General features: G+C 42.2%; 1 protein-coding gene across 2 annotated transcripts in view; it reads left to right on the top strand.

The window, feature by feature from the left end:
• The window catches only part of PHF21A (PHD finger protein 21A), a 156,716-nt gene that overhangs the window by 94,408 nt on the left and 47,764 nt on the right, over positions 1 to 14,544 (top strand). For both annotated transcript variants that reach the window (XM_082270006.1, XM_082270005.1), the window contains 5 exons: positions 1,675 to 1,959; positions 3,590 to 3,682; positions 3,770 to 3,821; positions 7,027 to 7,106; positions 10,686 to 10,746. In XM_082270006.1, the coding sequence (XP_082126132.1) occupies positions 1,675 to 1,959; positions 3,590 to 3,682; positions 3,770 to 3,821; positions 7,027 to 7,106; positions 10,686 to 10,746 (571 nt within the window). The remainder of the gene's footprint in view (positions 1 to 1,674; positions 1,960 to 3,589; positions 3,683 to 3,769; positions 3,822 to 7,026; positions 7,107 to 10,685; positions 10,747 to 14,544) is intronic.

The raw sequence follows: 14,544 nt of genomic DNA, 5'->3' as shown, positions 1-14,544 counted from the left end.
ATAACAGCCGGGTGCCCACAGCAGTGATGCCGGCGCCGAGGGAGAGGATCGAGGCTTCGGGCGGCCGCATCGCTGGACGGTTGGACAGGTGAGTAAATGGCTGGAACTCCGCTTTAAGCTGTTAACACACTAACAATTCTAATTTCTTGTGTCTTTATTGAACACGTCCATGAAACATATACAGTGCTTTAGGAAAAAGAAAGCGAACCCTTTGGTGTTAATTGTTGTTGAACCTCCTTTGGCAGCAATGGCTCCAAGTGCTTTTTGGTAGCTTGGATCAGATCAGACCTTCCCAGCTTTCAGGAGGAATTTTTTGACCATTCCTCTTTCTAAAACGACTTTAGCTCTGACAAATTTGTAGGATGTCTGATGTGAACGACTCTCTTGAGGTCATTCAACAACATCTCTATGTGGTAAAGGTCTGGGCCTCTCCAAAATGTACATTTTCTTTTTTCTAAAGCCAGTCTGAGGTGGTTTTACTATGATTTTTAGGGTCATTGTCCTGCTGCATCACTCAACCTCTACTACGCTTCAGCTGGTGGACAGCCGCCCTGACATTATCCTGTAGGATATTTTGGTAAAGTTGGGAATTCATTTAATCCTTGATTATGGCAAGTGGTGGCAGCAAAGCAAGCCCAAATCGTGATGTTCCCTCCACCAAACTTCACCGATGATGTTTTCATACATACTGCTGATTCAACTTTTGTGTCATCAGTCCACAAAACTGTAGCGTTTCAGATTGCCAAGGTGGACAGGTGTTCTTTAGCTCTTTTTAGAAAGCAGCGGCTTCCTCTGTGATGGTCTGCCATGGACACCGGCCTGTTCAAAGACTTGCATATTGTAGACTCATAAACAGTTGTTTGCCATTTCCGGAGAAGTCTTTAAGCCTTTAGCTATTACTGAGCGGTTCTTCTATACCTCACTGAGGACTCTACGTTGTGCCTTAGTAAGTCATCTTAGCTTGGCCCCCTCTTCTAAGAAGAGTGTCTACAGTACTAAACTGTATCCATTTATAGACACTTTGTCGAACTGTTGGCTGGTGGATGCCTGAACACTTTGAGATTGCTTAATATACCTTTCTAGCCTTATGCAGATCTAATCTTGATCGTATATCTTCAGAGAGCTCCTTTTTGTGAGGCATGGTTCACATCACGTGATGCTTCTTATGAACAGAAATCTTAAAATGTTTGAGTGTCTTTTTTATCAAAGCAGCTCTAAACCGCACCTCCAAACTAATTTTATTAATTTCCAGGTGCAAACTACTGACTTCAATTCCCTTTCATTGAAGTAATTAGTCTTTGGGGTCCCTTATTTTTTCCTCCCAGCACTGTAAATGATTGGGTGTGTGCAATAAACACTTGAGAAATTAGAATTGTTTGTGTGTCATTAGCTTTAAGCACATCGTGTTTGTCTATTGTTGTGACTCAGATGAGGATCAGATCACAAATTTTTGGCAAATTACTACAGAAAACCAGTTAATTCCAAGGGTTCATATACTTTTTCTTCTATATCGTTTTTTTTTTTTTTTTTGTGTAGTTGGATTAATAAGGATACTTAGATAATTACTGCACTTGCATTTTTTTTTTTATTTTTTTAACCTATTTGGTTCACCAAACTGATAAAGACTAATGTTTTCTGTCCAATTGTTAATAGTTTTTAATGTGTTGATTACAGGTGCGGCCAAAGCCAGCAGCACAAAACAACATTCCCATTGCCCCCGCTCCGCCCCCCATGCTTGCAGCTCCACAGCTCCTCCAACGGCCAGTCATGCTAACCACAAAGCTAACCCCCACTTCCCAGAACTCCATTCATCCTGTGCGTATTGTAAATGGGCAGACTGCAGCCATTTCCAAAGCCTTCCCCACAGCACAGCTCACCAGTATCGTCATAGCAGCACCAGGCACGAGACTGGCAGCTCCTCAGACTCTGCAACTTCCGAAACCAAATGTGGAGAAGCAGGTAAAATTCCATGGTCATCTATTTACTCAGAAATGATTTGTCTTTATTGCCTGTCAGAATAGGAAGTGGGGTGAAATTTCTCCAACTTGGGGATAGGGGGGGGGGGGGGTACACACACCCACACACTTATTTTTACTTTTACTGCTGTCCGTTTCCCTCCCCTGCCACAATCATTATGCCCCATTTGTGGCAGGGGTGTCAGAGACAGGAAGTGAGGAAAAATCTACTCCGATCCCAGAAAGAAAGCTTTACCCAAACCTAGAAAAAAAAAAATATAAGTATGAAGTGACCTTTGCTATTTCTTATGCTCGCGTCTGTGTACTAATGTTCTGTACACATGAAGAAAAAAGTTGCTTCTATAGTATGGGTTCATCCCATTCATTTTTATGGGAACTTTGAAAATTTTAAAAATACGGCATGCTTAATCTTTATCCTTTAACGTGGGGGATCTGTTGATAGGGAGAACTTTTACTGTACACAAAAGACAAACCCTCTATTGTGAGATTTTAACGGGCAAAATTTTTTTAAATATTTAAAAAATGAATTCAGTCTCGAGAGGATTGTGAAGCAAAGGCCATTCACGTTTGGGGGAGATTCACAAGGAGTGGACTACGGCTGGTGTCAGTGCTTCAAGAGCCACCTCACACAGACGTATCCAGAACATTGGCTACAACTGTCGCTTTTATTGTGTCAAGCCACTTCTAAACCATAGACCACATTAGAAGCGTCCTACTTGGGCTAAGAAAAAAAATACTGGACTGTCTCTCAGTGGTCTAAAGTCCTCTTTTCGGATGAAAGTAAATTTTGCATTTCATTTGGAAGTCAAGGTCCCAGAGTCTGGAGAAAGAGTGGAGAGGCACAGAATCCAAGTTACATGAGGTCCAGTGGGAAGTTTCCACAGTCAGTGATGATTTGGGGAGCCATGTCATCTGCTGGTGTTGGTCCACTGTGGTTTATAAAGTTATAAAGTCAGTGCAGCTCTTTACCAGGAACTTTTAGAGCACTTCATGCCTTTTTTCTGCTGACCAGCTTTATGGAGATGCTGATTTCATTTTCCAGCAGGACTTGGCACCTGCCCACACTGCCAAAAGTACCAATACCTGGTTTATTGATCATGGTATCGCTGTGCTTAATTGGCCAGAAGACTCATCTGACCTAACAGAATCTGTAGGGTGTTGTCAATAGGAATATGAGAGACACCAGACCCAACAATGCAGATGAGCTGAAGGCCGCTATCAAAGCAACCTGGGCTTCCATAACACCTCAGCAGTTACACAGGCTGATCCCTAGGCATGCTGAATAACTCTATAGTAATACATTTCATAAGTACAGCATAGCTCTCTATTCTTTAAGCTTAGCTGGGAGTATGTGTTACTTGAGACATTTATCTGTATTTAGAGTTTGGGTTATATTTCTCCGTAAATGTACATTTGTCCATGTATGTGCAAAGGCAAGTTTACAGAACGGGATTAACAATGGTGTGGTTGTCACTAGAATATGACAGTTTTCTTTAAATGAAGAATGCTAATTGGCAGGGACTGTTACTGTTTTTTCCCCCTGTTTTTTCCTTTACTCCGACTACTTTTAGTAGCTCTATCAGATGCTGATGTTTTTTTTTTTTTTATTCCAGATGACTAAAACTCAGGTGGAACCAGAGAAGCCAACTGAAAGCAGTACGACAGTGCCACCTGCCTCCAAGCCAAAACGAGAGGAGAACCCACAGGTAGGGTCACAATGAAAGGCATGGAGAGACAAGTTTCATGATGTTTCCAACTCTATGGTGACCTTTATTCTTTTCCCATTTTCTTAGAAACTTGCCTTCATGATGGCACTAGGTTTGCTTACGCATGACCACTTAGAGGGTAAGTCTAGGAAGTAAACTTTCAGTATGCCAACTTGTGTATAAAACATTGTTGGGGGAGGGGTTGGTAGTTTTTATTAGATGAGGTTTTTACTGTCATACAGACATAATTTAATTTTCACAAGACAGTTATTGCAGGGCTTGACAAATTTGCCTGAAATCTAGGAGCCAGTTAAAAAAGTTAGGAGCCAGTTTTTTTTTTTTTTTTAAACTAACAACCAAGCTTTATTTAATAAAACGGATACTAAATTTACAAATAAATACGACTAGAACCCCACTCTCTTCTATAGCGCAATTGGATGGAAACAGACTGTCTGTCTCTTTCCATCCGATGCCATCTGATCCGATCCACGGGATGGATAGAAAATAGAACCACCATCCGTCTGTTTTTGGCGGACAGGATCAGATGGCGACAGATTACTGCTCCATAGAGGAGAATGAAGGGTCCGATCAGGTCTGCCTGCCAGACAGCCCGCGTGAAAGGGGCCTTCGGCTGTTGCACGGCGATGAGAAAAAAAAAAAAAAAGATATAATTTTTTTTTTTTTAATAAGAATTGGAAAAAAAAAAGAAAAAAAAATTATTTTTTTTAATAATAAAAAAAAAAGAAAAAATTATTTATTTTTTTACATTTAAAAAATAAAATAATAATAATAACCACTCTCCCTGTCCACTTACCTTTAAGCAAAGGTAACTGGACAGAGAGATGAAGCCTTAAACACTGCCCTCTCATTTCCTCTTTGGAAGAAGATGGGAAGGCATTGAGAACATGCATTACTCCCGGCCACCACAAGAGGGCGCCAGTTCCCCTAGCCTCTCATCTCACAGAAGGAGGCCGAAAAGCCGGGGCCTCAATTTTTTGGACGGCGCGGAAGTCCGTGCACTCGAGGAGAAGGTGGGGGGCGCAAAAGGGACAGGACACCTCCTGCAGGGCACCCCAGGCGCCAGGTCGCTAATTCTGGTCGCAAATGCGACCTGGCGCCCGGGTTCGTCGAGCCCTGAGTTATTGTATACCTTAGCACTGCTTTATTATAGCAGCCATGACCTGCCATAGCACAGCTATGTTTCAACAAAACTAAAATGTCAGGCAGTAATTAAAGTTTAACTCTTTATTATGGTGGAACGAAAATCCTTTCTGGGTAATCTATGTACACTGCAAGGATGTTATCAAACTTTGTTGCAGGTTTACCCCTTTAGTGTTCTTATGAAATTGCTGTATGTTTCAATGAGTCTTTGCCACACTGATTTCAGAATGGGAGGGTCAGCCCTTGTTCTAACTACCACCTACCTAGTGGATGCTATGGGGCATCTTTATAAAGCAGTAATTGGTGACTCAATCATCGTCATTTAAAACTCATGGTACATAGAAGATTCACCGGCAATGAATGTCACATTCACTGCATTATAAGCATACTCCTATGTGTTCTAATGGGGAGAGCAATGGTGTCTGCATCCCTTTAGCAGACAAGCCTCGGGAGTATCTCCCAAAAAAAATGAAAATTTCATTAGCAGGAAATACCCAAATTTGATTTGTATCGTAGTGCAGACTACTTAGAAAATCATTGAACCAATCACACAAGCAGGAAATTACATTTATGGGGCATTCGGGGGTGCACAGAACATCTCCAGGCTGCCATATTGCATGGAACATTTTGACAGTTTTAAACAAATTTCAGTGACGGCAGATTAAAATAGATTTTAGAAACAAATTACAAAAGGTTCGTGTAGCAATTTCTTTTTTATAAATTTATGTTTGTGTAGCAAATTTTTAATGCTTTATTAAAGGGTTAGTTCACCTTTACCAAAAACTGCCTATAGAGATGAGAGACACCTGTAGGTGAAAACAAGCTGTGCAGCTTTGACAAAAATGAAATAGTTCCCTTGCTATAGGTGTAGGTCATATGTACATCGTATAGCCTGACCTGAAAACCCTCAGGACTTTCTAGGATGTTGCTAAGCAAGGCCTAGCTATTCCTGTTCATTCAGTATCACAGAAGCAAGTTCTTCCTCTGATTTAAACCACCTTGCATGCGTTTTCTTCTTTCACTAGCTCTGAGCTCAGAGTTTGAGAGCTCACTACTGTGAAGGTGAGCGGTAATAAATTGGCTTCACTTAGCATCGTCCTGGGAGTTTCCAGGTCAGACTTTGAGTTAAGTAAATGGCCTATACCTCCAGCAAGAGCATTATTCAACTTTAGTCAAAGCTGCACGGTTTGAATCTCTCTACAGACAACCCTTATCGGTATATGCAGTTTTTTTTTTTTTTTTTTTTTTGTAAAGGTGAACTTAACCCTTAATTTTTAATGAAAGTGGAGTATTCCTGTAAAAACTTGTCAGAATCCTGAATAAAAAGGTTTGCTATGACATGCATTTGGAGCAAGTGCAAAAGCAACTCTTTAGTGTAAGAATTCCTAATCGTATTTTGTTTTGATATATTGGGGATCAGTTACCTCTGCGTGTGTGTGTTTTTTATTCCATGTGGAGGAGGCTTTATGCCTGAACCTGAAACCTCAGACATGAAATATAAACAAATCCTACCCCTCTATAGTGTGTGCTTGTCTCCATTTAAGAGAACGAAGTGTTCTCTGTCTGCTGCCTCGAGCCTTTATCAGTATAAATCACTTCTGACAAATTTTCCTGACACCAATAGAAAAATGGTGACAGGGGAGGGTCCTCCAGCAGATTGACAGCCTCAGGTCTGTTCTTGTGTGCTGTATGAAATGGGTTGTGTCCCTCCAATCTGCTCTCAGAGCTCTCCTCACTGATCTCTGCAGAGTGTAACTTCAGCTTTCCACCCCTTTTTTTCTGAACACTCACACAAGCTTTATCATTCAGCACTTTGAACGCATGTAGAGAAGAGAGGGCTGCAGATAAACAGGTACAATTTATGTAGGGTGGTTTGTTTCATCCCTGTGTATCATCTGAAGCCAGTCACTTCACTGGTTATATGGAAGAGTTTACAACTGCTGCTGCATGCGTGCAGATCTGAGAACTCAAGCACAGACCTCTCACCAGCAGAGTCTCTGAGACTCATGAAGAAGCATAGGGTGATGTGACCTACAGTATTTCACTGGTTGTTCAATTTTTGATGTATTTTACATTTTAATCTTTCTTCATTACTTAATTTCCCATACCTGCACTGCATCATGACTCCGGTTTCTAAATATTTTTCCAAATGTCATTTTATTCCTCTGGTCCCTGACCATCAGAAATTCAAAGTAAAAGACAAGAAAGGAAAAGAAGAACAACAGCCAACCCAGTGTACAGTGGGGCAGTATTTGAACCTGAGGTGAGTGTTTTCCTGTTGTGTGGATGCAATTCATATTTTGTCACAATTCCAGAGAACATAGTTTGTTCCAGTGTATCCAACATTTCAAACCCGTTCAAAATGTAGGATTAAATGTCTGAACTAAGTTGCATAGTTGTCAGATTTTTTCCCCCATCTTATAACTCTTCGGGTCCTTTCACACAGCGATGTGTCCGATGAGATCCGTTCTGCTCAGCGGGGGATCGGTCCCCCCGATCCCCGCTGAGCAGGCAGATGACAGCTCCGTCTCTGCTCTGTGTGCAGAGATGGAGCGGTCAGATTCCCCGCTGTTCTCTTTGGGGAGATCAGATGAGAACGGACCGTCTGTTCGTTCTCATCCGATCCGCCGGATGGATGGAAAATAGGGTTTCCATCTGTCCGGATTTCACGGATAGGATCGGAAGCGGATAGCAGCGGGTTTCAGCGGCAGCAAGCAGGTGTGCCAGTTTTATTCATTCATGATATGCCTTTAGTGTAACTGTTTTGATAAATCATTGGGTTGGGTTCCTAAACGTTTATTATATTGCAGCTTACCAATTCTTAGATGTGATGGCTGCATTCGTTTTCTTTTTTAGGGTCCTTTCACACGGCCGCTCCGTCTGTCCGCAAATCATCCCATCCGTTTGCGGATGATTTGCGGACATAATGTAATTGAATGGCATTGCGGATGTCAGCGGAATACCATCCCTATTTTTTTTAAAAAAAGTCCCGCAGTGGACTTAAGCAGCGGAGCGGCCGTGTGAAAGGACCCTTAGGCTTTCTTTCCTTCATTTTCACCTGGTGATCTGACCAGTAAGTCTGTTTTTTTTACAAGCTCTCTTGCTGATGTATTAGTTACAGGGATGAGAAAAAAAATATTCTACACTGGCTGGGGTGCTTAGAATGATCAGTTTTATTCATTTATGGTAAAACCTTTATCCTAAAAAAAAAAAAAAAAAAAATAGCTGTGCTTAAAAAGTGTGAGCTGGAGTTTGGCTTTAGTTCATTAATGTATCTAAATCTGCTAGTATATCTAACACTCCCTCCCGGGACTGACAGTGCTGCTGTCCAAATGTGCCCCCTGTGCTCTTTTATCCAGAGCGGAGGCTCACTAATATGAGGTATGCTACTGGCTGGATCACCAAATGAAAACACAGGGAAAAAAGCCCAAATACATTTACAGATGGAGCAGCTGTTGCTATTTGATGCACTTGTCATTCCAGCAGCAAAAATCAGCTGATTCTCGCTGCTTGAATTTGATGTAAGTGGCTGAACGGCTGTGTGAAGGAAGCCTTTATTGTGCCTTCATTCACAGAACAATCTCCCTCTAGTACAGTGTTAACAGATCCTTTATTTTCCCGATCGAAGGGCATATTATTTCCCCACTGATACTTTGTTTTCTTTTAACTAACTGGACAGTAAACCTCACTGTTATTTTGTACATTACAAAGATAATAAGTGTGTGTGTTTTTTCTTTTCCTTCTTGCATAGAAATTACTTTAATGATTTATCCCAATTTTTGTCTGTTTACTGCACGTATTAACAGAAGTTGCATTATTTACTGCACATGCAGTAATTTACTTTGTTAATTTTCACGAGTTCACACTCGCTTACTCATAACCATGCCTTAAATCAGTCATAAAAGAACACCCCACCTGCCCTTAAATCACAGTGAACCCCCCCCTTATCTTGTGCTGCTGCTGCTGGGAAGAAGCTGGGGGTGGAGGAGGGGGAAGCAGAAATTGCAGGATCTGGAGACGAACCAGAGGAGTGCTGGAGTCTGCTGAATGCTGGGACCGGGGCAGGCGGAGACGAGGGGATTCTGCAGCTGAACAGAGAGGCACAGAATCTGTAGTAGGAGTTCTGCTGTCCTCTCTGCTGCCGGTTGCTGGGACGGTGGGGGTGGGGGCAGAGATGAGCCTCTCTGCAGCTGCATAGAAAAGCGCAGGATCTGGCAGAAGAATTGCAACAAGAAGGGGGTGGAGATGGTGGAGAGGTGCGAGGGCCATATGAAATGGCCTAGAGGGCCAGAATCGGCGCACTAGTTTTGTGTTCGACACATGTGCATTAGAGAATTGACCCTGGTATATCATAGCTGAGCACGCCTAAACAAAAAATAGCTCATTTCTCATGTACCTGCTTGTATCTTTTATTTCTGAGTAACGTGCACATGTTTGGATGATGCAGTAGAGGGGACAGGCAATGTGCAAAGTATGGTTCCCACTGATTTTCAGCAATCTCTTTGTGAACCTGTCCTGTACCCTAATGAGCACAGCACAATATGTTCTGTTGTACCTGCAAAATCTAAATCTTTGATGATCCATTTGTTTATTTCTATCCCTCTGAGAAACCTCTGGATTCTAGGCATTCTTTTAAAGAATAAGGCTTCTTTCACACGGCCGCTCAGCTTTTTTCCTCCGCTGCGGCACTTTTTTTTTTTTTCACGGATACGGATGACACTTGTGTCATCTGCTCTGTATGTCCGCATATCATCCCATCCGTTTGCGGATGATATACGGACATAATGCATGTCTATGGGGGATTTTGTAGGTCAGCGGATGACACCGCTGACATCCGATTTTGCTTCCTTTCCATTTTTTAAACAGAAGAAAAAATAGGGTTCTGTTCCGTTCCAAAAAACGGAACAGAGCTGAAAGGACGCAAATCGGATGTCAGCGGATGGTCATCCGCTGACATCCGCAATGCCATTGACATACATTATGTCCGTATATCACCCGCAAACGGATGGGCTCATATACGGACATACGGAACGCCCGTGTGAAAGGGGCCTAAGTTCACCTTTAGAACATGTTATACCTATATTAGGTTGTAATATGTAACATGTTACTAAACCACCTGCCGCCACCCCTACCTTATCCCCCATTGTGACAGTGGACCAGTTTAGTTTTTGGACCAGTGGAGTTTTGTGACTGAACGAACTGCAACTACTTTCAGCCATTGCAGCTGACCGCTTATAATTCTCAATGAACTGTGAGGGCGCTGGTGAGCATTCTTGTAGTTCATTGATCTTCATGGACTTTAGTAACTGCCTGACTGTATCAGAGGTACAAGCAGACGTTTCTACTGACAGTCTGCAAGAGCCTGGCATTGCACCCGCAATCTGCTGATTGTGGATGCAATGCTATACAGGCCCCTAAAAAAAAAAAAAAATGAACATTCTGTTTCCTGCAAAAAAGATGTGTGTTTTTAAAATATTTTATTTTAAAGGTTAACTTTGCCTTTAAGAAGGCTTCTAAATTTCACAACTGATAGTGAAGGATCTGTTATTGTACTGTTGAGGGAAAAGATGGTGCTGATACAAATTTAGGCCTGTCTGTATTGTCTTATTAGGGGAATATCAAACATACTGACAGTCAATTTAAACCAGGACATGCAAAAACAAGCTATTTCTTCACTGGGGAGGCCAGACAATTGAAAGTGGCCTTACTCTGATTTAGCATATGTGAGCAACCCCTCTACCAGTAAAAATATTATTTTTTGTTTAGGTTAGAGGTCTTCTTTAACCTTGACAGTCAATGTTAAAACCATGCCAATATAATTTTTTTTTTTTTTTACTTGCAGCGTAAGAAGAGTGCGGTGACGTACTTGAACAGCACAGTGCATCCAGGGACGAGGAAGAGAGGTATCCTGCACACCCCTGTGCTATCAGCTTCACTTTCCTTTTGCTCTTTTTCTGTTGCTTTGTCCCACCATTGTGTACTTTTCTGCAGCAGCAGTGGGGTCTGATTGAATGTGTGTGATTGTGCTGGTCTCGTGTTACTAACATTCTTACTTAGTGTTGTAAAGTATAAGAAAGGATAAAGAATGTGTCATGAAGTAATACATATGTGAAAAACATTAGAGGGAAGCTGACAATCGGTGAACATCTAGCCAGTGTACTGGTATTGGGGCGTTATGGTCACTTACAATGTAGCTAAATATCTGTATGCATCCTTGGAATTGGAGGATATCTGCTTCTATCACACTGGTATAAGACTTTGTAAGATATGTTGTCAATCCAATCCTAAATACAGTTTTTGAATGGGATACTTCTAAACACTTATTCAGTAAATGTATTTGCATATATTTGTTAGAACACAGTTTTTCCCTGTTCTTGAGGTGAAATGTTGCCATCTATGGCAAGAGGAATTTATCAAGTGAAGAGCAGTATGAATCCAGCATCAGTGATAGTTTTTTTTTTTTTTGCTAATCATACCCTGCATTGTATACCACTTGTACCAAATGTGTTGTTAGTCAGTGAGCTCATCGAGATCCCAGGGACACAGTCACATCCTGCACTGTACTTGTTGTACCACATATGATATTACTGTCAGTGAGGTCACAGGGAACCCTAGGTTCACACCGCCTCAAAATTCCCTTTACACTTAGAGCTGTTATTCTTACATTTCAGATCCCAGACTTTAGGCGTCCAGCATAGTACATACGCAAAACACTTTTTAACCAAGTGTGTGTTTATTTTTGTATTATGAGCCTGTATTAAATATTAGATGTGAACAACACACTCCCGTATTTCACACACTCCTGCCTTCTGCCATGATCTGCACTGCTGCAACTGCAAATTGTTATGCATTAGTCAGCCCTGACTTCTGTCAAGTAGATGGCTGCTTCCTCCTGTAAAAGGCCTGGTGCCTGATGACGATTTGTTGCTTAACGTTGTGGTGCAGGCGAAGTATGTGCACGTGCTTCATACTTGGAATTTCCGAGATCACTCTGGGGTTGCTACAGGGCAATGGGCAGGGTAAGTAAAGGCACTGAATGATACCTTCTACACAGTGGGAGTTTAATTTAACAATCTCATACCTCATAGAAACCTAGAAAAGTGACAGCAGAAAAAAAACTGAGTAGTCCATCGAGTCTGTCCATTTTTAAAAACATTTTTAATTTTTTTTTTTTTTTTTCGTTAACTTTGAGTATAGAATTGCTCAGATATAACCTCATGGCAGAACCATGTTCATGTTTGAAACCATTTAATGTTTACTGTGTCACTACCTCTGCTGGAAGTTTATTCCAAGCATCAACTACCCTTTCAATAAAATAATACTTTCTAAGATTAGTTTTGAACTTTCCTCCAGTTAGTTTGAGGCCGTGTCCATGTGTTCTTGATTTTGGTTTTATATTGGAAAAAAAAAAAAACTGCCCTCCTGAACCTTATTCACCCCCTTGATGTAGTAAAAGGTTTCAGACAGGTCTCTTTCCATTCTTTCCTCCAGACTGTACATATTAAATTCCTGAAGTCGCTCTCGATATTTTTTTTTATCCCTCAAACCTTTTACCATTTTTTTTACCGGTCTCTGGACTCGTTCTATTTGATCAATTTCTTTGTGTAAGTTAGGTCTCCCAGAACTAGAAACTGTATTCTAAATGAGGTCTCACTAAAGATTTATATAGAGGAATCGGAACCCCTTTCCTCCTGCTGGTGATCCCTCTAGTGATTCATCCTAGAATTCTATTTACTTTTACCACTGCCTGGTCACACTGTTCGCTCATTTTGCATCTGAAATAAGTACCCAAAAATATTTTTCTTCTGTAGTGCTGGCTAACACTGTATCCCCAATGGAGTACTTTTTTTAGGGGATTATTTTTCCCTAGGTGTATTATTTTACATTTAGAAACCTTGAACTGCAGTCTCCACTGCTTTGACCAATCTTCCAGCAATGCAAAATCATGTTCCATGTTAGCCACCTCCAGAGATTTTAACCCTATTACACACCTTTGTATCATCAGCAAAAATACATTCCTTGCCCAACAAACCTTTAGTTCTACAACTTACATAGAGATTCCATGCTTGATGGACTGTGGGTTGGTCTGAGATACCCCTTTAGCGGTTTACAAGGCAGGGGTTGTCAAGTCTACCTGCTTGTAGGTGGGGTACAGTGTGGCGGCAATACCACGAACAGTCCCAGTTCACAATTTACCTAGTGGGAAGACAGCCCAGCCAGGAACACTCACAGTTCCAACAGTGTGTAGAGAGCAGATCGAACTGACAGTGCCTGTAGAGAGGGAAGGAATGCAGCCTGGTGGTCTTATGCCCAAGCATGCAGATGTCCAGGGAAGTTATGAGCCGTATGCTTTCCCTTCTCGGAAGGAATCTTTCCCTGCACTAGTTCTGTCCCTTCCAGGCAGGGTACCTGTCCCTACACTACCTACTCCTGCCAAATCTAAGAGCCAGGGCCTTAGAAAAGGCTATACCTGACCGAAGATGGCTGCTAGAGCCACATGGAGTGGCAGCATCCAATTAGGAAAGCTTCCCCAGTGACCCAGAAAACCATAAAGGAACCATTTTCCTCTTGACTTCCTCTCCAACAAGCTGTTGCTGAAGAGCACTACCGGCGAAAGCAGACTGCGACTGGCTACATGCTTCCCATACCATTGGTAAGATTTAAAGTGTATCTATAGCCAAAACTTTTTAATTTTTGATATACAGGGATAGATTAGAATTCTTGACAGGTTTTACTAGAGAGATTTTTTTACTTCCTATCTAGTAAAAATGTTGTCTGCAGTGCAGGAATTGAGGGGAACTCTCTCGAGCAGCAACACAGACAGAAGTAAAAATGCTTTTTTTATGTTATAGTGGATCTTCAGTCCTCTTTGTGACTGGCGCTGCCCCATTATGCCGCATGTGCAGATTGGCCCCTTGGCTCTGCCTGGCCTTCGGGTCCTGGCAGAGCCCGTCATCTGTGCACGCGCAAGAGTATGGGAAAGGTTTCAGTATTGTCAGTCTTTGTATGGGCAGTTTTTTGGTATCTGTGCCCTGTGGCACACATCCCAGGGGCGGTGAGGAGGTCTCGTCTAGGTGAGTGGAAGTGCTTCTTAACCACTTGCCGTCTGCTCACTCGAGCACTACTGCGGCAAAGTGGTTCGTTATCGTCTGGCGACGTAGACCTACGTCGCCAGACACTCCCCTTTCTCGCTCCCGCTGTATTCAGTCACAGCGGGAGTCGGGCCAGGGGAGGAGCAGCGGCGATCGCCGCTGCTCTTCCCCGATCGTCGGGGAATCGAGTGTGGAGATCTTCTAAGTGACAGGCAGGGTCAGATTGCAGGGTTCAGCATAGCTGAACATGCGATCTGTCCTTGTGTCACTCAGTCACCTCCCCCCACACACGTTAGTAAGCACCAGGCATACATTAACCCCTCCCTCTCCAATAAAATTAACCCTTCCCTGCCAGTGTCATTTTTACAGTAACAGTGCATATATATAGCACTGATTACTGTAGTAATGTCACTGGTACCCCCAAAAGTGTCAAAAATGTCAGTCAAGGGTCCGATCTGTCCGCCGCAATGTCGCAGTCCCGCAAAAAAAATCGCAGATCGCCGCCATTACTCGTTAAAAAAAAATCTTTCCCTTAGTTAGTAAACGCAATAACTTTTGCGCAAACCAATCAAAATACGCTTATTGTGATTTTTTTTTTTTTTACCAAAC

Source organism: Pelophylax lessonae (genome assembly GCF_965119305.1).
Source record: "Pelophylax lessonae genome assembly, chromosome: 10".
NCBI classification, from domain to species: Eukaryota; Metazoa; Chordata; class Amphibia; order Anura; family Ranidae; genus Pelophylax; species Pelophylax lessonae.
Note: the sequence above shows the minus strand (reverse complement) of the source record. Positions and strands in the feature narration are given on the sequence as shown.